Source organism: Mycteria americana, chromosome 24 (assembly GCF_035582795.1).
Source record: "Mycteria americana isolate JAX WOST 10 ecotype Jacksonville Zoo and Gardens chromosome 24, USCA_MyAme_1.0, whole genome shotgun sequence".
Lineage (NCBI taxonomy): Eukaryota > Metazoa > Chordata > Aves > Ciconiiformes > Ciconiidae > Mycteria > Mycteria americana.
This window is the reverse complement of record NC_134388.1, coordinates 4,303,884-4,327,880: the sequence shown is the minus strand read 5'-3', so window position 1 is coordinate 4,327,880 and position 23,997 is coordinate 4,303,884. Positions and strand designations below refer to the sequence as shown.

The following is a 23,997-nucleotide window of genomic DNA, read 5'->3' as shown; positions in this document are numbered from 1 at the left end:
TCCTCTTGTTTTACCAAATCTCAGTGTTTAGAATCTAAAACATGCAACAGTACTTACAGCCTTCAAATCATAGAACCCTTCTAAAATTAAAACATTGACCTGTTTGACAAATGTCAATAGCAACAATTTTCCAAAAGTAATATCCACACAATAGAGAATTGTACTGTATTGCAAGAAGACAAGTTGGCATCAAAAACAATGAGGCGACTACTAACATCTCTGTCAACATTTACAAGAGTTAAGAGCTAATTTAAATACAAAATGCAGAAAAGAGCAACATCTGTAAAGGAACTGCACTAAATTTTGCAGTGTACATCAGTATTTCTTATGGAAATGTTTCACAGACCTTGGTCGCCCCTATTTGATAGTAGTTTTCATCCAGTTTTAGTTTATTCAAATAAACGCAAATGTCTTCCTTAGAGGCTTTGGCATTTTTGGGCAGTAACACCTGAAACTGGTCTATGAATTCCTGTGAAAAGCAGAGACAGCAAGAGATCAAAGCTAGAAGGCAATTCACAAGTTTAGAGTTTTAACTAGATTTCTAAAATTAAGCTAAGACATCTGAGCTATAGGATTTGGAAGTACTTATTTCTCACTCCAAATCGAGCTATTTTTTCCTACTCTGTAAAATGCAGGCTTCATTCAGCCTCCAATTAACAGTAAATATCATCTACATGTGATCTATAAAGCTACATGCAGAGAGTATTTTATAGAAAACTAATTCACATACAGAGACAGTAACGTGCAGCACTGATTGCTTATACAGAACTCAGAATGCTTTCCTTCATGCAACAAGTAGAACAACTTACTGGTAGATGACTTGAGCAATAATTTTAGACTACAACTTGTTACCGTGAAGGCTCTGTCAAAACTACAATTAATTTTTACAGTTCATCCCAAGTGGTTGTGAGCTTCATATGAAGAGACACACAAAAGACTGGGGCAACACGTGTTTTTCCAAAAAGAGCAGACATTTCTGAAAGCATAATCCACTTCCAGTTCCTCACGTACCTGGAACGTATATTTGGCACTGTAGCCAGATCTTCTGATTCGCACAGTTTCTAGCATGCCAGTGTATCTTAACTGTTGAAGCACCAAGCTTTCATCAAAAAGCATCTCTTTCTGAAAAAGATCAGCAGTCAACAGCTAGTAAATACTTGAAGAGTCCTATTTCTGTCCAGCAGAGAAAGCACATTCTGTTTTCACACCCTAATTACCTTTCACCTTCATACAGAATGACAGTCAACAAGTCGAAAGAGATATTTCACAGGCCCAGCAGACTTAGATCCTCAGCACTCAGATCAGCTCAGCTCTTAAGGCAATCTTACCTTCTCAGCGTTGGAGCGGATGCAACGGATGAAGAACGGCTCAGCTTTACCCAGTGTCTCCAGTAACTTATTAAGTGAAGTCTGAAATGAAATATTCAGAAACATGTTTCTTCAGATATCAGCATTTTGAGTTGCATTTGACAGCAGTACAGCTTCTTCCTGAGAAATAAGGTTCTTTCAGGTCTGATGGCTATAGAAAATCTATTTCATCTAATATGGAGGTTCTCCCGTACTGCACAGCAGATCCCTGGTATTTGTTTTTACCTTTTCTCAAGATAATGACAAGCAGGCTTTGCATATGCTGTTACAATAGCACTAGATCTGCATACAAGAATGAGGCTGATTGTACAGAGAACTAACACATTTCATAGCATAAGGCTAGCCTCTAAAGGTAGTCTAGTCAAGTAGTAAACCCTACTTCAAACAAATCCCAAGAATAAAACCCATTTTGTTTTCCAAGCAAGATCAGCCTACATCAGACCAGGAAGATCTGTTCCCATGAGGTCAGGGTGCACCCCGAGGTGCGTACCACCACATCAGTCACCTACCTGGAACTGCGCGCTTATGCTAGGGGGTTTCTTCTTTTTGTGTAAGTGCAAGAGGGATTTTGTAGTTCGATCATGCAGAGTCATGCTTACTATGAGCTTCAGAGATTTGGAATCCAGCAAGTTCTAGAAGAAAGTTTTCATAATCAACAAAGGAACAAGTCTCTTAACTGAAGGGGAAATACTTCTGTCTGCATCAAAATGAGTAAGAATGAAACCAACTACCTAGAGCTCCACATTCAGAGCCATGTTACGCTTCATGATTATTTCTATTTTGGACCAAAGCATCTTCTTAAGAGTGAAACTTTTCCATTGTCCCATCCCAAAAGTGTAAGGAAAACAAGGTGAATTATGTAATTAGTGTGTTCGCCTTCAATGCCTTGACTAGAAATGCCTTTATGTATTTATGGTATCTCTAGTCTAATTAAACAGATGGCAATTCACAATTTTTTCCTGTTCAGCAATTCTTATAAAGGTGAACATTTACCTATCCTTTAGATTGTCAAAAAGGACGTTTCAGAGGATAAATGATACAACTTCCCTACACGATGAAACAGTATTTTCTGAAGTGAGTTCTGTCAATCAAAACGAATGTTCCCAGTGCAAAAAAACAAAACCAAGAGAAATCTAAATTTACAGAATAACTTTACCTTGGGAATGATCTGCTTTTGTTTGACACCTCTACTTTTCCTGTTAAAATATTAAAGATAATTTAAGAAAAAAATACACATGGTTTTTGGTTATTTCAGCAAGCCATAAGTTGGTGCAATTTATGAGACAAGACAAAGGACAGAAGAAAATCAGCACAACAGCATCAGGGTGTGTTCATGCACGTCTCTTACAAGTGATCAATGCAAGAAATGCAAACTGCTCGGCAACAATTTTTTTTTTTTTAATAAATTCTGTAGGTATTGGAAGCTTTCAAAAGTGAAACATTGTCTCTAAAGCTATTAAAAATTGCACTGTTGCATAGACTATTCTTATGCAAGTTATTCTATTTAGCTGACTGTATAGTCATTGAACTCTCGTCATAATACTAAGGCACTATCAAATCAAAATACTTGATTCAGAAGTTATCGCTGCTTGCCCCAGAACACCTGTGAAAGTACTTAACTGCTTGCAGAAGGACAACACATGCCCCAGCACTCCACTTACAAATTCTGATGCGTCTGAGAACATCCCCAGAACTTCCTGGGGCACTACACAAACCTCAGGCATAGCTCTCATCCACACACAGACAGTGAGCTAGAAGCGGAAGCTCTCGGAAACAAGGCTGTAGTTCACATCCTCCTAATTCTAAGCATGTTAACTCTGTGATGTAAGGTTCCAACTCCATGCCACCCAGTTTACATCTATTCATTATACAACAGACCACAGACTGATTCTTACACATGCGTAGGTGCGCACATGTAAAGAGTCTTAACCCAGGAATATACACAGCATTAGCATCCTGAATTTCAGGAAACCATTAGTTATAACTTGTGAGAGATTTCATTGTTGAACGTTTTGCAACAACAAGCTTGTACTACGTACTTGTGTTTTAAAGCAAGTCTACATGAAAAGTAGGTTTAACTTTCAGCTAATGCAATGAACCAACAAAGCATTCTCTATAGCCTTTATATTTTTTAGAAGGAATTATTTTATTCTTAATTGTCTTGTTCAGTTTTTTTGCAGAAGACAAACTTGGGACAAGTATATTTTTTTTATGGACTAGAATAACTGCTTGGTTATTGTTGCACTTTCAAAGCAATACCTAGAGCACCAGAACTCACATGAAGTGGGAGCGGTGTTGAAGTCGACTGAGTGACCGAAGCAGCTTACAGGGATCATCACCCTGCCATGGAAGTCCTTTTATACTTGCGATGATTTGTTCATGCATGTCTCTAAAATGATTCACAGCAAAATAAAGATGGCAAACAAAGATACACAGCCATGAGAGAGGGGAAAAAAAAGGAGTTAAAAAACCAAGAGATCCCATCACCAAGTGTGCTCCAAACAGTAGCAGGTCAATCCCAGACTACTTTTTCCTAAGCATGAATGAGTGGTGACTTGACATCAGAATTTCTACTCCGTCAGTGCCCTAAAATTTAATTACCAGGGTCTCATACTAAACTTACTCTCTAGTTCTACCTTTAAATGTCAATTCTTGAGCCATGGATTCAGAAAACAGAGGGAAATTTAGCAAAATGAACTTAATGTGCAAGGAACCTTTTTGTTAAGCTAAGTAGCCTTTTCAGATAGATATAAGCTTCTTCATAATCAAGCAGTAAATATTTTTATATACAGATTTGATTACTAAAATGAGGCTGCTTAAGCAGACTTACATCAGAAAAGTAAGTTAAAAACTAGCTATTACAGGAATACTTGATGAAATTTTGTTTTTCATTTCCATTTCAAACTGTTCACAAGTTTAGCTTTTCAAAGTAAGCCTGGGATGGTCCCTAATTCGTGGCAGATTCCATTGTTTTAAAGCATGCACCGTGCTTGTGAAGTGTCGTGTCTTGGTACAGAACTTACCTTCTTTACTCTCCAGAGAGGCACAAACCAAAAATAACAGAAGCGTAAGAATCACTTCTGACTGTTAGATGCTATCACCATTCTGAGCTGCTCACTGAGGCAGCAACATTATTACAGATAGTTGCTTGCTTCCCTTGGTACCTCCGAACATTTTTGAATATCAAGATTTTGTTTTAAGATATCACAAGGAAACAGATATGTTACGCTATGACCAATCCATTCACCCAAACCGTATCTTTACTTCTTAGCTGCCACAAGTGACAGAGACTGTCCAGGATGAATTATGAAGCAGCACGAAGTCACTACTTTATGTGTACTTCATGGCTTCACTTTCACACAGAGCATGCTCAGAAGGTCACTCTGTTCAGGAATGTGCCTCCCTGGCCTTTAAGTGCAGGCCTATTTCTACTTACTTCTTGTTTTCATAAAAAGAAATGATGTCTTCAAAAGCATTTATATCGAAATCCTCAGAACAATCAAATGAGAAATCAAGCATTGAGCAGCTGCAAAAGGAATATGTATAAAACTTAAATACTCCATAGAAAGGCAAATATGCCTATGCAGAGTAACGTGTGGAGGCAGTTCTGTAGGATTTGCCCTGCCTCCTAATCATGTCATAAGGCTGCAGAAAACATGAGTGCTCCTACGAATCCTTCAGTGACACAGACTGGCTGCAGAGGAACAAACAATGCTAAACGCAACACATACAAAGTACAGACAGAGAACTCAAAAACCCAGCGGTAAATGGAACTGAGGCTATGTCACACACATTTGGTAGTACTGGGTCTTACTTAAAATAAGCTAGGGTATTGTTTTGACAGTATTAAAAATGCCAAACAAAACAAGAGAGAAGTAGTAAAACTTGCTATCCTTTTAGAAAAATCTAGTTGACGTTTGATATATGAAAATGCGACTCAGCAATTCAGGTCTTTTCCCTGACACAGGTTAAGTATGTGTTTCTCACCGGTAAACTTTTTCTACTGGTGTGTTTGATCTCTGGAGTTCTCCAAGGGGAACTCTGGGTCCTTGACGTATCACTCCTGTTATGAAATAATCAACAAGTTGAATTTTGACAAAGATATGAGCTAACAGAAGATAAAGATAAAGATAGATAAGCTAAAGATAAGCTAAAGCTATAGATAAGCTAAAGATATGAGATAACAGAAAAAAAAACCCAATCCACCCACGGTAACAAGCAAAATATCTATCCAAAGGCCTGGAGTTTTTGTCTAGTACTTTAGCTATCAAGCTAGATCACTTTGTTTCTCAAACACCCTACTACTAGAAAGTAAATTGCAGCTGCTCAGAAAAGCTTTTCAAAATTAGTATTTAATCCTGAATACTCATTTGAAACTTCAGGGAGGTCTAAGAAAATCAAAGCCAGTGATAAGACAAGCATGCATACTAGAACTAGTAATATCTTCCCCAACTTTTACAAATAGGACTTCAAATTCGGCACAGCCTGCTGGAAATGGTGCACTTATTGGAGGAGGAAGTCTGAACGAGCTCAGATAAAACAGTGACAATCTCTTTGGTGTGTGAATGTTAAGCCATTTTCACAAGTCAGTTTTGTCCTTAGTACCAAACCAAGATCGCATCTGGATGATATGGTTTTGCCGTCAACTGGTTACGTCAACAAGCACTAACCAATTGTACAGTATTTGAAAGCGTTTCCAGAGCGTTTTTTCCTACCGTACCTGCAGTCTTCTGAGCTCTCTGGCGTCCAGCTTCTGCAAAGACAGCCATTGCTCGAATAGCTGCCCTCAGAACTGCCCAACGGAACACAGCTACAGGGTCCATTCCTATCAGCTCCCGAACATAAGCACTGTCACTGCTTCGTAGTAGAGCGACAATATCTGGTCTCATGTAATCCATATTTTTCTCTCTGAAATCCTGCAAAACAGGCACATTGAACCACAAGCTCTCAGGAAAGCTGTGTTTTGATGCAAAATATTAATCACTATTCAGAATAATTCATTATTCTAAATAATGCTCACTGTAGTGAGCATTATCCTCCAGTCTACACCACCACCAATAAAAAAACCAAACAAACCTATGTCTGAGGACACATCTGATCCAGCCCATTCCCAGCAAATTTTCTACACCCTGACAAAAACTATCAGAAAGGCAAGGAATTTTTTTTTTTGTGGCCATCAGACCAATCACCTACTTTTATCTGGTATTTAACTTTCCCAGCAAAGTGTCGAATAATAAAAGCAGGCTCCATCACTGGGGTTCCAACAAAAAACTTGTTCTCCTCATGCTGCTGTTTGAATTTTGCAAGTAGAGTTTGGTTGGTGGCATGTGGAAAACTAGGAATACAAAACAAAAGAGGTCAGCTATTTTTCAAATATAGGTACGTTTATTGAGGTGCAAGGTAACAGACTGAAGAATGCCTATTGATCCTTGTGGAAAGTATTTTATTGTCCAAGATCTCTACACTTTAACTGAGACTTAAACACATACTTTGAATCTTAGAGGTGGGCTTAATTTCTGGACCAAAACCAAACAGCTCCACACACAGAATATTCTGAGGTTTCAAGTGTACGTCAATGCTTCCTCCCACCTCACCAGTCAAGCTCAGTTAGCACCACATTAACTATTTACCCTATTTGCTACTTAATGTTCCAAAGACTTTCATACATGCATTTTACTGTAATTGCAATTCCATGGTAAAACACAAAAGTGACTGTTTCTAAGTCTGCTTAAGCCAAGGTTCAATTTTAGCATCAATTTATATCACCACCATATTTGGAGTCATTAGAAGCAAACTAGACTGTAGATCAGAGTCGTAAGATGACCCTGTGCTTCCCACATCATCCCTCTCCTTTTTAAAGTGCCGTATTTCTGTTCCCTTCCACCGTCCTTCCCTCCTCCCTGCCACACATTTTTTTTCAGAAGACATTTGTTGCTTACTTGCTTTCTTCATCCAGAAGATAGAAGAGGCCAGTGGGCTTCTTGCTGATTAAGTGAATGCAGGCCACATTATCAGTATAGTCAATATTGTGCCAAGTGATCCCTTCACTCTTATATTCCTCCTGTGTAGCTCAAGAAAATTCCCTCATGAGTACAGTGCCCTGACCTTTCATGTCCTGTGGTCTAAGTGCTTAAAACGCATCCTTGAACAGCTACGGCAAGTTGAGTTTGTTAGTTCAGGCAGCAGAAACAAAAATAAGGAAAATTTATAAATAAGAACAGAACAGCAGGCATATTGGGTCAGATCAAAGGTCCACCTAGGCAAGTCACTCAACAGCGGATGCTTGGGGTAAAACTATTTAAAAACCAAAACAGTGAAAAGAATGTTTTGCTGTGCCTTCCCAGCAATCAGCAGTCTACAAACTTGGAGTTAGACATTATGTCTACATCACTACATTAAAACCCTAGGTAGCCATATCTTGGAGGGATTTAAGTCTATTTTTCTCTTCCACAGTTCTTGTATTATGACAAATGACAAATATTTGATACCAAGTTCCAGAATTTCCAAATTGCACTGTCAGACAAAATAACAGAAGTTTCAAAACAGGCAGTTAAGCCCTACACAACATCAACACCAGAACTTCCCTAAGGAAGCAATGTATATTGCTTAGGTTCAGAAAATTTGGAGCTCTTTTGACAAGAGAATACAAAGCTCTTCTGCTGACATGACAATGCATCAAATGCTTGACAGGACAAGCTTCCCATTAAGATATGGAACCAAAAATACCAGTTTTTCTTAGTGCTGTAAATGCCCACAGAAAAAGCTAACAATAAGATACTAATGTAAAAAAAATTTAGTTAATTTTCTGTAGGATATATAAGTTTTGTGTTTAAGACAAGACAAAGAGCACCTCTCACGGTTCTATATGATGATGATAAGAAAGGGAGTATTTTTAAGTAGGTAGAATTCAGTCCGCCTAATAACAGACTGCTCAGCATGCACGCCACATTACAGAACTGAAATGCCATTTTCCACAGACAAAAAAGCCTTTCTTTAAAAAGATATAGAGATCCCCCCTGAGGGCCCTCATGCTGCAAGAGATACAGGAAATGGGTCATTCAAGGATTAAGCTTATTTGGAAAAATGGCATTAGAAAAAAAGAAAACAATGTAACTATTTACTCTAGTTAGTCTGGATAGCCACTTCTGTCATAAGTTACAAAACAGGGACCTCAACATTATGTTTATGTATGAAGTTCGTACCTTTGGTAATTGTTTTATCTTTAAAATGCTTGTTTAAAGTTATCTACATGTTGTTGACAAAATACCACATACTACAGAATGACTTTTTTTTCAGCAGTGACCCGAGAATAACGTTTTAGCACAAACCAGGAAAAAAAAAAAAAAAAATCCAAGTCTAGGGCAAAAAAATCCCCCAAACCTCAGTCTAGAAACAGGATCTGTTAGCTCTTGCAGCACTCAAAGCACTCTAAGATGATGATACCATCTGCGAACAAGTCAACATATGCCAGTAATATCAGGATTTTAGAACTACTGCCAATGTCAACATTCAGTTGTATCCCCTAAATGCAGTCAGGTGGACAAAGCAACAAAGCCTGGTTATTAAATATTTACAAACTGACAAAAATAAGAAACTTTCCCAACCATAAAAAAAACCAAACCAAAAAAACCCCTGAAACAAGCACCTCACCTACCATTAAAAGAACACCAAACCACCACACCCCCCCACCCCCCACCCCCCGAAACAGACACCTCACCTACAGACTTTCAATCTCAAAGTTTAGAGTTTCATCTGGCTTCTGTCTTCGGTTGCCTGAATGTCTTTTTTGTTTCTTACAGTCAAGCAGAAACTTAATACTAGCCCTCTGAAGAAAGACCCCACTATCATTAGTATATGTAGAGCACTAAATACAGCAAAGCTGCAACTGTCAAACAATACCATAAAATAAGTAATAACAAAAAAAGAAATTAAAAAATAAGACTTTCGGAAATATATTCAAGCAATTATAAAAATTATGCCATGGGGTTTTGCAGAATAGTGGCCAAGTTTGCATATTATATGAGCACTTGATAAAAACAAATTTTTGTTTCAGCAACTCTAATTTCTTACCTGTTCCAATTTGAAAATATGCTGATTGAAATAATACTGAAGCTGCTCATTTGCATAATTTATACAGAACTGTTCAAAACTGTTGGTTTCAAAGTCTTCAAATCCAAAAATATCAAGTACACCAATGGACAAACACTAAAAGAAGACGTGGAAATCTAGTTAAGCAATTTGTCATACAGTTACTTAACCACCAACAGCTAACCAAAGAGTGCTGTAATGTATGCTAATAGATTTTGAATATTTAACAGTTATCTCTGTTGTGAAAAGAGAGCTCATGAAATATTACCAGAAATTTATCATGGGCTTCAGAAGAATTAAAATTTATCCCAGATATCTGAACATGTCATCTATAGCAATCTCTGTTAGCTCTAAATACACAACTGGCTATAAAGACTTGTTTTTGTGAGAAACTTACTGTAACAGATTCCTCCATGTCCTTCTTATTAAGGAGTGCATGATTAATTCGCAGAACAATCCAATCAAACAGAGCACTGTATAAGGACTTTGCCATTGAATCACGAGCTGTTATTGCCTGCAGATGAAACAATGTTCAGAACTTTGTTTAAAAAAAGCATTTCTATTTCAGACCACTGTCACTCAACGGTTACAATTCTAGCAGAGACAAATAAAAACAAATTTTTCCTTTAGTGCTAACTTCTAATGTTCCAGACATCCCTCACTAAATGTGAAAGTGTACCATATTAGCTTTTTTGTAGCCAGAAAAGCAAGTTTAATTATTTAAAATACTACTACTGGTGTTCTTTTACTCACCTCATTGAGACTATATGGCAAAATAAGCTTATCATTAGCAGTCACAGTTTTTCTTTTTGTTAGCACTTCTACTAGAATTTCACGTTTAACCTTCAAAACAAGGAAGAACAAGAGTTACTGTCACCCTCAAACTCCCCAATGAGTAATCTGATGGCAACAGTGGACATTACAATTTCCTCAGAGAAGGCCAAGCTCTTTGAGAACAGCTACATTTATCATTCATCAATAGCTTTACAAGTTCTTCAACTTCCTTAAGTTATTCTCAGCTTAGATTCATTCAGATGTTTCCCTATGGTGGCAAAGAACACATTTCCACTAAATTTATTTCTGCTCGGCTCTATGATTACTGAGTAAACAAACTCTATTTCCATGCTGTGGGCTATATTCCATCCCTAACCCCAATAATTTCACTAATTTCATCCATTTCCCCTCCCATAAGATAAATGTTGTGGAAGTACCATAAACCACATCTAGATATAGCAAACTGGGCAACAAGATACTCAAGTGAAATGCTGAGGTAGAGCATGACAAAAAGGTGTATCAAACATTAGAGCTAGAGAAATACTCTACTTTCAAAAGCTGGGAAAGAATGTCCAACACTTCAGGAGGTCCTACTTCCAACCCTTCATCACGACCTGTAGCTTTCTTCTTGTACGTAACGTTGCCCAAATAAAGAATAGCTGAAAGTACTGAAAAAATCCTAAGGAAGAAAAATTGAATTTTATAAGAATTTTTCTTATGAGGTCATTACAACAGGTTAGCAGACTTAATTCTACTTCAAGAATTTGTCCATAAGCCCTCAAATACTCAGCTCTCCTTGCTTCCTACCAGACTAAATACGATCCCAGCCCATATACAGTTTATTGCAATTCATGAACATTAACTAGCTATCAGTAACAAAAGCTTAAAGGATTCTACTTACTGTTTTTTTGTTGCTGAAAGGAAGCCAACCATCTCCATGGCTTGTTTTAATCTTTCAAAGTCATGTCGGAGATCTTCCCCATCTTCAATTTTCAAGTTATGCTGTGAAGAGAGATCCATAATTAAAGGCAAAGAACAAAGCCCAAACATCGTAAGAAAACAACTATAATCTGTTCTGCTTTCTTTCACCTTTAACACAACAGACAGACAACACTTATCAATGCGTTTGTAAATCCCTGTCACACATTACCTGATTGAGGTAGAAATAATCTTCAGGTTGCTTGAGGTGAAATTCTTTACGCTCTTCCTCATTGACTCCAAGTAGCAAATAATAAAAGACATGGTAGTTCCTACAAAGTCAATAAATTTATCTTTCATGAAAATGTAATGATTTTTCTTTTATTCTATATACTTTAAATGCTCTTAAACTCTTGCATTGATTACGATTGTGTTAGTAAACTGTACTAATCTCTTACCTTTCATCTTTTTCTTGAGAAACCAGACGAGATTTTTCAAGCAGGTATTTTTCAACAACAGCCCTGAAGAGCCGTAAAAAATGAAAAGAGTATGAGGGCAAAAGAAAAGACCTCACAAAACATCAGACAGAAACTGCCAAGAGAGTTCAAATAATTAAATCTGCACTAGAATATACAAGAGAATAGCTTAGTCGCTATCTCAAATCTGAAACAAAAAAGTCAGTATGCACTATGTTGTAATTGGAGCAAAGAGAAATACCAAGAAACACCTATCTTTAGTGCTTGGTTTTAGTAGACATAACTGGAAAAAGGCAGACGAAGCTAGAAAAGTGCTGATGAAAAACTGTAAGAAGAAACAAGATGTGCAGAGTGCTAGCAATCTGTTATCTACTCCAAGATTAACAGTTATCTGACAAGGAATGCAAAGACTACAAGACCCCAAAAATATACTGGATAACTGTCTGATTTTCATTTTAACAAGTTTGCTAGATTTTTATAGCAGTATATACATCAGCCTAAAATGGAAGCCAGCCAGCTAGAAAACCCCTTACAGTTTGACAAAGTAATCTCCTAAATAATAATCTAAACACCCTGACGTGATACAATGAATGAGGCCAAAGTTTGAGCAGCTCTTTCTCATACTGAAGACAAAGCAAATGTATTCAAATTGTACCCATCTCCTGTGCTAGTGTGACTTCATCTGAAAAGATGCCAATTTCATTCAGAATAACACTCAAAGCAAATGTGGTACAGAGTTCCCAGTCATTTATATTATTGCCATTTTGTAAACTGCAAACACGAAAAAGATCCAAAGGAAAGACACACTGGAGCACAAAAGTCAGTGATAGCTGGTGACACTCCACAGTGCAGCAAGCTTCAGCTTCAGGCAGAATTCCATACCAATATTATGTATTCTGGCATTGCACCTAAACTAGCACAGCTACATACTGACATGTGACATACTGCTCTGAATTTTGCAGATACAAGCATTAAAAATTTAAGATGCAATTTACAAAGCAAAATCTGAAAGAAATTATTTTATGGCATGATGTTAGACAAGTAACTACACAAGCATTTGCACACAAATTACTAATATCACAGAAAATTTTTGGAGAAAATTATTCACTTGAAGTGCAAGTGCCCACTACTAAAGAAGAGCAAAGCATAATCTTTGATTAATATTGAGGGACTACAGTAATATGATATTATAGCATCTACTATGGGGTGAAAAATATAAATAGAATTCCAAGACTCAGCTGTGACTATCATATATTAAAAAAATAAGTGTAGGTATAGAATATTTCATGTTTGACCTTCAGATAGAAGCATGCAATTTCAATTAAGTCAAGTAAAGTCATAATTTTATAGCCGTCTTTATAACTGGTGTTTAAATTGTTTCTTTAAAATGGCTTCCTCAAACCTATTTCACTTCTCTCCAACTCCTCTTAAAAATTCAGCTCTTCTGTTTTTAATTGCAAAATGGAGAGGACAATGGGTGTTATGAAAAAAGCCTTTATTTAGCATGAAGGTAAAGATGCAGCAGCAGGCAAATTCTTATCCTGGTATGGCTGTACAGCAAGGTAAGAATATTATACACCACCTGATTATTCCACAAAGCTCAGTTAGAGAGTCTTGAAAACTCCACAGCAGCAAGCTATTCTCACGTGAGAAGAGCCTCAATAAGGCAGCATTTTATATACAACAGAGTCTTCACCAATTCCTAAAAGCACAGAGATCAACTTCATGCTGTACTTACCCTCGGACAATACCATTCTCTAAATAGTTGACTTGAATAAACTTTCCAAAACGACTGGAGTTATTGTTATGTGCTGTTTTTGCATTTCCAAATGCCTGTAATAAAGCAAAATGAGTTAATTTTCAATTAAATGAAATATGCCAACACATAGCTTTTCAAGCTCTTCTGTTCATTGTTCAGCCTCCTGTTCGCTTGCAGTATAAACTCGAAATACTATGGAAATGGCAGCATTCAGATACCAAAAAGGCAGCTTAGGAAGCCTCCACTGTTCCTCACAGATCTATATACATTTATTATTTGCCCCATGCAATAATATTTGAGGGACTGAGGGAGGAGAATAATACATTTAGATATTTCTAAGAGTACAGGAAAGGTAATCACAGATAGAGAGCACAAATTGGCCTCAGTCACAAACAATTATGACCTTAGAGAGGATATTCAGTAGGAAGAAGACAGCACAATTACCATGAAATTGCCTCTCCCATAGAAAAGCCACAAACTACGTTCTATTCCCTAACATATTACTCCCACTCAAAAGTTTCACAATAAACACAATTTTTCTTTAAGTGAGAACAGAACATTAAGATCTCATTTATAAACCTAGCCTGTGAATTTTCAAAGTTGTGTATTCAAAAAACAGGAAAGACAAACAGAAAAACTTTGGTTTACAGAACCACGTCATACTCATTGGCCAGCTAACTCCGCTATGCAACACCAAAAAATGTAGTTTCATTATGAGGTGTTAGGAAAGCGGAAAACATAGGTATGGCCCAAATCCTAATTGTGCATCTTTAATACTTCTGCCTGTATCATGAGCCCTCTGATAGTTGCTAATACACACTTAACACAAAATATCCTCTACGTGAGCCACACTTAAGAACACACTTAAGAACTATAAAGATAACTTATTACATCTAAAAGTCCAGTAGAAGTAGTTACTGGGAATGTCCTTAACTTTATCAACTCTTAACCATGCGTTCTTAGGTTAAGAGAAACTTGTCATCCTTCTAACATGCAGGAGGCAATCCAGCATATAGAAAAGAAACCCTGTGTAAAATGCAATTGTTTGGAAAAATACACTGCTCGGTGTAGACTATCACCAGCAATTCCTGCCACAGATACTTCCTCTTAAAGCTCCAAGCAATTAAGGCCTCCATTAGGAAATCCGCCTCCCCTAATATAGAACATTTGTAGAATGATTTCACAAAAATGCCATCCTCTTCCTCCACACACACACACATCCGGAGAATGATGGACATGTGAATACTGTACACACCACAGAACTAAACCATTTTCATATATAACTGCCCAATTATGGTGTATATCCTAGGGGAGTACTGTTTTCATGACAGTCATATTGTCTGTATATTGAAACTCTTCCCTTCTCCTCTTTTTTTTTTTTTTTTTTAAACTACCTTAAGGGTTGCAGCTGCACTGCAGTGTGACACTTGGATCACTACTTTCAAAACAGGTTCTCAAAGCTCTCTTAAAAGTACATTTCTACTGCCTAGCATTCAGAGAATCCAAGAAACTTCTTATAAACTGGGACAATGTCCATAATTCTTCAGACAACTGTTATTTCTGAGCTAAAGGAAAAAGCTAAAGGAGCTCTTTCTTTGCAGGGTGAAAACCCCCAGGGTGATTCTGAGGCAACTTCAGAGAAGTCAACGGGTTTCTAAAGAGAGAGGATTTGTGTCCAGCAGGGCTTATAGATGACTGAGGCTGAGTTCAGCCTTCTAATTTCTCGAGTCCATGCTACATGTGTTATAATGCAAACAGCATCCCCACTCAGATTTTTCAAACCAAGCATTGGACAGAGTCATCGATATCTTTTTGTAGCTACTATCCAACAAGTTATCTCCAAGATTTTTTTTTTTTAGAGTCCATTTTGCATAAACATGCATATTAACGTATGCATAAAATCCAGGTCAACTCCTTACAGTTACCAAATAACACCAAACCAACAGTGAAAGTCCAGTAATATCAGCACAGCAAATTGTCTGCTTCGTAAATCAAAAAGCCTATTCCTCTCCCACTGACGGTGGCTCAGCTGTGGCTCTGTGAAGAACACCATCCAACTTCCCATTTAGTCTATTAAGAAATCTGTTGCAGTGAACTTTGCCAGGCTGCAGAATAGTGGAGTTGCAAATTGATTCTGGAAAAACTTCTTTTTAGAAAGTTTTCTAACTTAAGCCACCAGTTAACTATCAGTTTACTAGATATATTCAAGAAACCAAAACACAGTATAGCAAAATTTGCCACATTATTTTTTAATAATAAATATTTTGGCATTATAGAGTTAAGAAATCCCATAACCCGGGCTTCCTGAAAAACTTTTCTTAGTGATTACTCATATAAGCAATGAATACAGTTTAAAACTAAAGGCTCTTATGATCTCATGTGTCTGGTATTTAGTCAAAGCATACAGCAAATTCTTAAAAGCTGATCTAATATTATCAGTTTTTAGGAAAGTTTTCATGTACTGAATGGTTTTCTCATAAGAGCCTTTAACATCTACAACTTTTTAAAGAACATTCCAAGTCGCTTAACATTTTGGGTGGGGAATTTTTTTTTTTTTTTGGTAGAATTTAACTTTAAACTCTAATCAACTGCTACCATATTCTTCTATATACTTTGATGAATTAACTATATGAGAAGTGACATTCCTGCCTAAAATCAGAAAAGTGCAAAAATATGAAATGTTAAATATTTTTATATTTAGCAGTTAGATATCTAACTTACTGTAGCTTTATCCTACAAAAAAAAAAAAAAAAAAAAAAAAAGGATTACAGCTAAGAATTAAACGCCCATATTACCTAGCCATTGGTCTGCACGGAAAGCATCTCTCACAAGTAATTCTAGCCAGGTACTGTACACATAGCTCAAATTCAACTGAAATATCTCCCTGGTTTGCCTTTACAGAGAGCCACCTATGCCTTTACTAAATAAATTCAGAAGATGTGAGGGGACAAGAGAACTTCAGCTAAAGAGAAATAATCATTTATATAACAAACTCATTTACTGTTTTCCTTTGTGAGTCCATGAGGAGACAGATAAAAACTGAAAAACTAAAACTAAATCTCTCCAATGCAGAACACTAGCTATAAAAAAAGAGGGTGAGTCAAAAATAGCAGACCAAGGCCAGCAGGAATCAGAGTTGGGATAGCCTATTCTGGGAGTCCGGAAGTCATCCAACCCATCCTCTTACCTTGGAATGCAAGAGGCATAAACTGGAGTCTGCTACTCAAAACTCCTACAACAGTGACAGCTTTAAAAGTATTTGGAAAAAAGCCCAATTCTCCTTTTATTTGCTGTAAAAAGAAAACTCCAAACGACACACGTGCTCTTATCATCTACCTCAGGAACACAACTAAAAATCTCATTTAATTCTTTCATTAAAATTGCCAAAATCCAAAAAAAGCTATCAGCGTTTCTATGTAAACCACTGTAATCCATGGCAGACCCACCACTGCACAGACCAATCTTTTAATGTGCCAAATGACATCAAAGACTCAAATTACACACCCTGGAAGAGGAAATGACTGCTTCAGAATTGAACTCAGTTTGGTAGTGGTCTTCACAAACACGCTGCAAAACATCCACTCATTAGCACAGAAGTTGCAGTGTTCAGGGTAATTTTGCAACTCTGCATGCTGTGTGATGTCCTGGGGAAGTCTAAGCAATCCACATGATAAGACTGTATAAAGGACAAGGTGATTTTTCCCCAAGAGATGTGTGCAGCAGGGAAAGTATGCAACAACACATTTCTACCAAAAAAACCCCCAAACTAGTAACATCCAACCAAATGGAAAAAGGAAGTTCCATTCCTCCTCTGATTATGATTCTTAAAACAAACACATGCAGATAATAGCCTCAAAACAACTACTTTCCCTTAAATAGAACAGACTACACCCACTAAATATATATGCAGACTTTTATGGCAAATACAAATGAAAACCAGAGTTGAAGCACCACTCAGCTTAAGTCCATCTTATACCAAAACCACAAGCACGATGGGACTGTAATAAAGAAAACAGAGCTGACAGCAAATTACTTTACTCTGTTTTCCACAGAATGGTAAAGCATAAAAGTTTGCTTTCTACAATGAAGTTTAACAAGCTTTTTAATATGCTGAGTTCTAGAAAATCTCATCCGCCCACCCACCTGTGCTGTCAATATTAATTAATTCATATTTACAACTGCCTTCTTTAGAAGGCCACTTAATGAATGCTTCCTGTTGGACTTTCCATTTTCTTTGGGCCTTAGTTCTTTTCGAAGAATGATTCCGTGCCATGAAGAAACCTTCAAGAACACATCCAAATGGAAATAAGTATATGCTTTTCAAAATAATACATGAGAGAGTTATGACAACCCCAGTATTTCCATCTGTCCTGCTGCTCCTCAGCTTCCATTTCAGAGGGAAATAAACTTTCAGCACACTAAGAAAATAACTTCTGTAATAAACCCAGGATACCAAGGGTTACAATTTAACAACAGACAGCAGGCCAACAGGAGCTTTGCTGCCAGAAGAGGAAGCTCCAATTCCCTCTTACTATGTCCCTCGCCGCATGCTCCAATCCCCTCGCTCAATTTTCTGCCACTTTACTAAGTTAATTGGCTTGAAGAATCTGATAAGTTAACTTTAGGTCTCCAAAATAAGTTCAGAGTCTTAGATTGCACATCGTGCATTTAAATCTGAAACATGCATTTTAAGACATTTTTCCCTGATGAAAGGAAAATACAAATTTCTTGGAAACGTCTTAAGAGCGTATGGAAAGGTTTAATTACGTTGTTCGAGACTCTATAAGATAAACAAAGGTTTGATTCACTATTACTAATTTGACCCAAATATTAGTTCCCAAATGTAAATTCCTTCTTAGGACTTCAACTGTAAGCAAGCTGAACTTAACAGGCAATACAAGAAGGCAAAACTCCAGGTCAGGGAACTATACTTCATTCACTAAATTTAGAAGAGGATGAAAAAGTCAGGAGTACCTTAAAACAGAGCCTATCTTTATCCTCCTACCAGTTTTAAAGAAACTGCTCTTCACTATAATGATCTACATTAGCCTGGAGAAACAATTAAAAAAAAAATCTGAGCGCAATTCCTATACAGCTAAGGCAACTGTATGTCTCGAACTGTTAAAAACCAGCACAAAACACAGCTTTAGGCTGTGCTGAAGCATCACTGTCCCATGGAAGCGGCCAGCCTTTCAGATTCTTTTTCTCTAGAAAGCTGCAAGCAGTGCCAAATGTGATCAGAAGTAGCGCAAGTTACCTCTGCTTATTAGATCCCTGACAAGGAATCTTATAAACAGCTCAGACTGGTGCTGGGATTGAGCAAAAAGCATCTGAGGATCAGAGACTAACTCTTGACCAGCTCGCCTTTCACTGGCACATGTGACAGCAATTACGCTGGTACCGTATTTAATTTTTAACTACACCGTCTCAGTATCATGTATTTCATTTCTCAGATGTTTGAGAAGGTAATATCAAGCAACATTTCAGGTCAAATCTCCTTTCATGGGACAGCTATAACTCCATTCTTCAAAGTCTAGAAATTGTGAACAAGGAGCTAAAATATTAACAATAGTTTATCTTCAAGTTACACATTTGAACAGAGATTAGTTAACCAGCACAGAAACAGGATTTGGCAAGAAATATGTTTCCAAGTTCACTAAGCATGCGATGATAAAATTATAAATCCATCTCCATAACACACCAACAGTGCTCACCTCTGTGCTAGAAATGTTTCATTTAACTCCTTGAACTTTTACCAAAGGTCAACCTATAAACAGACACATTTTACTTAAGTGTCAGGAAAATAAGAGGGCACTAAAAAAGGGAAGTTCTGAGCCAAAACGCAACCAACTTCTACATCATGAAAGTCAGGGAAACAGACTTCAGCCAAGAGTACATTTTCATCTTTCATGAGGACTCAAAATAAAACTTCAAAATTAAACAGACCATTCTCAAATAGTTTAAGCACACTACAAAACTGTTCATGCAAAAAATCCCCTGAAACATCCATTTAAGAAAAATTCCCTTTTACCACTTCAGTTCCCTTAAGTAAAAACCCAAATGAGTCACCACAGTAGGATTTAGAAGTGACCAACTCTAACAGAAGAGTTGGTCGTTAGTTTAACTTCCACAAAGCAAAGTCAGCTTTCCGTGCATTCCTCTCCAAGACCAAGATTTGACTTGTGTTTTTTAAAATTACACTTAAATGACTGGAATTGCACAAGAGCATCCATATTGGGAAACATGGAAGCTTCACTGTCCACTGAATCTGCTCTGCAGTATCGAAAGTAGGATAGTTTGATTTTACTTCTGCATATTCTAAACCTACCATAGCATCACTTTTTGATGTACACTGACGTTATGTGAACGGAGAAGTGTATTTCCACTACCTTAAATAGAGTTGTGCCAAAATCATAGGTGCCCCAGTGATTTATTTCAGCCTGGACAAATCCCAGCCTCTGCAAGTTTCAAAAAGGTTTCTCTCTCCGTAATTTCAAGTCAATGACTAATACTTTAAATAGAAAAATATATATTAAATTCTGAAAGATGTTTCAGGATTCAGATGTTCCTACATTTTTTATATTTGGTTGTCATAAACCCCTTTATCTTTTGCAATATTTGGGAGGACAAGTTTACACTGAATCAATTTGCAACTGACAAACACACTCAAAGAAGTAGAGCAAGAAGTGTCCCTGAGAATTTCACAGAAGAGCCTCATATTTTAGACAATATGTACTCCAACAGTCATGTTAGAACCCATTTGGCAAGTTTGCAAGCTAAGCTTTCAGCTGGTCATCATATTTCTAGCTAGCAAGACTATCTTCTCATGAAATGTATTACTGAATGCTCAGTGGAAGTCTGAAGAAGTTGCAGTACTTATGAGAACCAATCTTACCGTAGAAAATCACAGATATCTCTTTATGAACGTTCCCGGACATACACAACATTTACCTGTGACCCCAGCAAAGTTTTTAATTTTAATTTTGAATCTAGAGATATGTGCATTTTGCATTCAGTGGACAAACAGCAACACAAGATTTTACATCTCTACCTGGTTTGACACAGCTGTATCACGTCCAGTAGACTAGGATCTGAAACAGTTAATTTTATCAAAGGCAGAAAGATCAGCTGATCAAACAGTGCTTTCCACAGTGACCCCTTCCTGTTTTCTGTTTAGAACTGCAAACTTGAACTCCAGCAACCAACAAACCTCAAACAATTTTACTTCTTCTTTCAAGCAGCAGAAAGCAAGCCAAAAAAGAACTTGCATATATTCCTCACTCTTGATAGAAAAAATTTCAAATCACATTTATAAATGTAATACATTTTAAAGCTTAACTTCATTGCTTTTTCACAGTTTATCTAAAGCTTAAAAAAAAGCTTAAATATTTTTTAATTAAAGGGTTGTTACATTTGAGAATATTTAAACCTAAAAATTACAATGGCCGTGTTTGACAGCAAGGAGATTGAAGATTTTATTATGGGTGATCATTACATCCATCCAAGCTTTCAGAGTTTTTCCTTTCAGATGAGAGAGTAAAAGGGAGAGGCTGACGTCTAAAAGATCACTTTAAGTTTGTCCTGCCGTTACCTAATGCAAGGCAAGCTGTACCCCCTCCTCCTCACGTATTTAGTTTTGCTTTCTGTTGGAAATGCTGTAGTAATTAAAAGCCGAAACCGACTCACACTTTCTCCCCCACTAACAATGTTGCTCTCTTCAAAACAAACAATTGTAGAAAGGAAATAACTCCCTCAAAAAGTGAGTTCATAAAAATGCTGCAGGACATGCTTACACACACAAAGGCGCGACTACACTAAGCAGTTAATGTTTCAGTGGAACAATCTTTTTATGAAAACATTTACTTACGATTTGATTGAAATGCCATCAAAACTTTAAGATGGAAAACATAGGTAACCTCTGTCCCACAATATTAGTGTTTAGTGGTGGAAAGTTAAGTCAAATAAAAATTAAAAGCAACAGGAAGTCAACTGAACGGAAGGATGAATTAAGGAAAATCAATTAGAAGCAGTCGAGCAACACAGCCAAACACCAATGCAGCCCAGTGATATTTAAAGCCTAAACCAAGTAGGTGACTCTCAAAAGTAGTATTCAACAGCAGTTATTTGAAGTTTTCAAAAAACAATTTTCACAGAAGGCAATTTTAGCATAAATTTACCTCCAGAACTGGTCCAGCTCCTAGAATAGTTCTCTCCACACCACTTGCGTACCCTTTCTGGCTCAGTGCTGTGAGGCAGTGAATTAAGAAGTTTGTGCTTTGAGTTTTCCCAGACCCGCTTTCACCTGATATAACTATGCACTGGTTAACATGCTTTTTAAGCATTGTGTGATAAGCCACATCAGCAATGGCAAAAATATGAGGCTCCAACTTCCCAAGCTGATGATTCTCATACATCTTGACATATTTAGGATTATAAATGGGCAGGAACTTGAAGGGGTTAATTGCAATCAGAATACTTCCTGCATAAGTATAAATTTTGTGTTTTAGGAAGCGGCATTTGAGATTCTCTAGGAGCGTTGTCTCCGTTAAGTTGGGGAGATTGCACAAGTCATCAAAGTCCTCCTGATGCCACGGAAGAAAACCCCTTTCAACCAATCGCCGAGCATCTGTCTCCTTGGAAAGCAATTGCATCTGGACATATTTGATGGTCCCATCAGAGTTCCTTTCTTGCAAAAGAAAGTAGTACCCATCCTTTTGTGGATGCTCATCCTGAGCACGACGAGGCCAAAGTAACACCCTATGAACAGGAGAATCATTTATATCAAGTACCCATTCTTCACCACCTGATTCTTTCACTTCCACGAGCACATAATGTTTCGAGACATCCAAGTTTAAGATATTAATCACATCCTTGATGACATCTGAAGACGTACTGTCCTTGGTTGCTGTCACTTTGCAGCAGGGAGCACTTTCTGTTGAGAGCTGGGGGTAAATATGGAGATTATAGGCTGCCTTTGCCTGGCAAACTGCACTGTCAGCATCTTTTAAACTCATTCTGTCCCCAAATGGGCTTCAGTCTTCTACCCCTGCTTAATATGCAGTGCCCATCGTCTAAAAAAAAAAAAAAAAAAAAAAAAAAATGTCAGGTGTTAAAAAATGTGTACAAGAAGTATTAGGGTAAGGTATTATTTTCTGGAGGATAAGAATGAAGTTATTAAATAGTCAAATTATTAAAGAACAAATGCACTATTTATGCACATCAGTGATTATTTCAAACAGTCTGCTTAGCCTATCCCACGGAGTGAATAGCTGCCACAATATCTATCCTCTTTTCACTTTTCCTTCTATTCCCATGCCATCCCTTCCTCCCCGTTATGGCAGCACAAGCATTCATACAGCCACAAAGCAAGCTGAATGAAGATAAAAGTTCAAACTAAAACTTCCTTGTTTCCCCAGGTTAGTTTTAACCCAGATAATTTCCCTGACCTGGTTCACTGTATGGCTACACAAACATTTATTCATCCTCCCACATAAACCCTCCCTTAAAAGCTGCACAAGCAGCTTGGGGTAGAAACAGGGTTTGATCACTTCTTAAATCAGCAGTGACAGTTTAGAGCAGCCATGAACTATAGCAGAAGGAGCAGCGCATAGCTTCAGGGAGGAAGACAGTTCTGACATTGAGATCCACACATTTTTTTTGTTTCCCTCAGCTGACCTCTTTTCATGAAAGGTACAAGATACCTACAGTATTTACCCCCACTCAACTTTAAGGAAACCATGTCTATAGCTGACCAGTGCAAATATTGCTGTCAACTCCTTCTAACCCTGCACACCACAGTGATTTCTTAAACATGCATAATTTACCTAGACAAGAGACCGCTAATTTCATTTGAGTGAACCACATCCTTGCTACAGAAAGGTTTAAACGTGCTTTTTATCTTCCATTTTAGGCAACAAAGTAAAATTAGTCTTATTGCAACTACTTTTCAGTTCAGCTAACAAGATCCCAAATAACCCACTTCATTCACAAGCCTTTGTATCTATCACATCAACTCCTTCCTCACTGGGTTTTTCAGGAACCTCATGCATTAGTGTCCAAAAATCATTCATTCTGATTGCTTTTTCTTCCTTTCATCCCTGATGCAGACCAGCAATCTAACTTCAACTTTACATCAACTTCACGGAAGTCAACTTCCTCCTTACTGCCAAGTCTAAAAGTCTCTAGACTTAGTAACATTCTGTGCCTTTGCCGGTGATTTTTCTCTCAACTGCAGTTCGGTACACCCAGATCACCAGGACCAGGTTTGCTTACATTGCTTTAGTCCAACAGTTTATTAGCTTATCAGTGGGTAGTAAAAGGAGAAGGATAATGAAGTACACCCTTTGTTTTAACAGTCTGTAAAACTTCATACCCAGAATATCAGTTCAATTTTTGTTTCAAAAACAAAGTGTTCTAATTATACACTTACATGCTGAATATATAAAAAAAAAAAAGGCAGAGAAATGCCAATGAAGTTGCTTTTTTCCACTAAACAACTGCACGGGAACTTGCATAAGGCCACAGAAAGCAATCATTTCAAATTAAAATCAGTAGAGTTGGAAGCATTTAGCTGCCACTTCCACTGCAAGTAATGAATCACTTCACAGAAACATAT

General features: G+C 37.3%; 1 protein-coding gene across 7 annotated transcripts in view; it reads right to left on the bottom strand.

Moving 5' to 3' along the window:
- MYO9B (myosin IXB) overlaps positions 1–23,997 on the bottom strand; it is a 45,911-nt gene that overhangs the window by 13,478 nt on the left and 8,436 nt on the right. For 3 of the 7 annotated variants that reach the window (XM_075524176.1, XM_075524181.1, XM_075524177.1), the window contains 20 exons: positions 21,560–22,453; positions 13,362–13,456; positions 11,606–11,668; positions 11,380–11,479; positions 11,131–11,231; positions 10,779–10,908; positions 10,209–10,298; positions 9,853–9,969; positions 9,438–9,572; positions 7,307–7,428; positions 6,561–6,702; positions 6,088–6,283; positions 5,355–5,430; positions 4,804–4,893; positions 3,646–3,756; positions 2,524–2,563; positions 1,877–1,999; positions 1,329–1,409; positions 1,012–1,122; positions 347–469 (listed from right to left, as the gene is read on the bottom strand). In XM_075524176.1, coding sequence (XP_075380291.1) covers positions 347–469; positions 1,012–1,122; positions 1,329–1,409; positions 1,877–1,999; positions 2,524–2,563; positions 3,646–3,756; positions 4,804–4,893; positions 5,355–5,430; positions 6,088–6,283; positions 6,561–6,702; positions 7,307–7,428; positions 9,438–9,572; positions 9,853–9,969; positions 10,209–10,298; positions 10,779–10,908; positions 11,131–11,231; positions 11,380–11,479; positions 11,606–11,668; positions 13,362–13,456; positions 21,560–22,396 — 2,883 coding nt within the window. In that variant the 5' untranslated portion in view covers positions 22,397–22,453. The remainder of the gene's footprint in view (positions 1–346; positions 470–1,011; positions 1,123–1,328; positions 1,410–1,876; positions 2,000–2,523; positions 2,564–3,645; positions 3,757–4,803; positions 4,894–5,354; positions 5,431–6,087; positions 6,284–6,560; positions 6,703–7,306; positions 7,429–9,437; positions 9,573–9,852; positions 9,970–10,208; positions 10,299–10,778; positions 10,909–11,130; positions 11,232–11,379; positions 11,480–11,605; positions 11,669–13,361; positions 13,457–21,559; positions 22,454–23,997) is intronic. The other 4 variants (XM_075524178.1, XM_075524183.1, XM_075524179.1 and 1 more) reach the window with 3 other exon arrangements.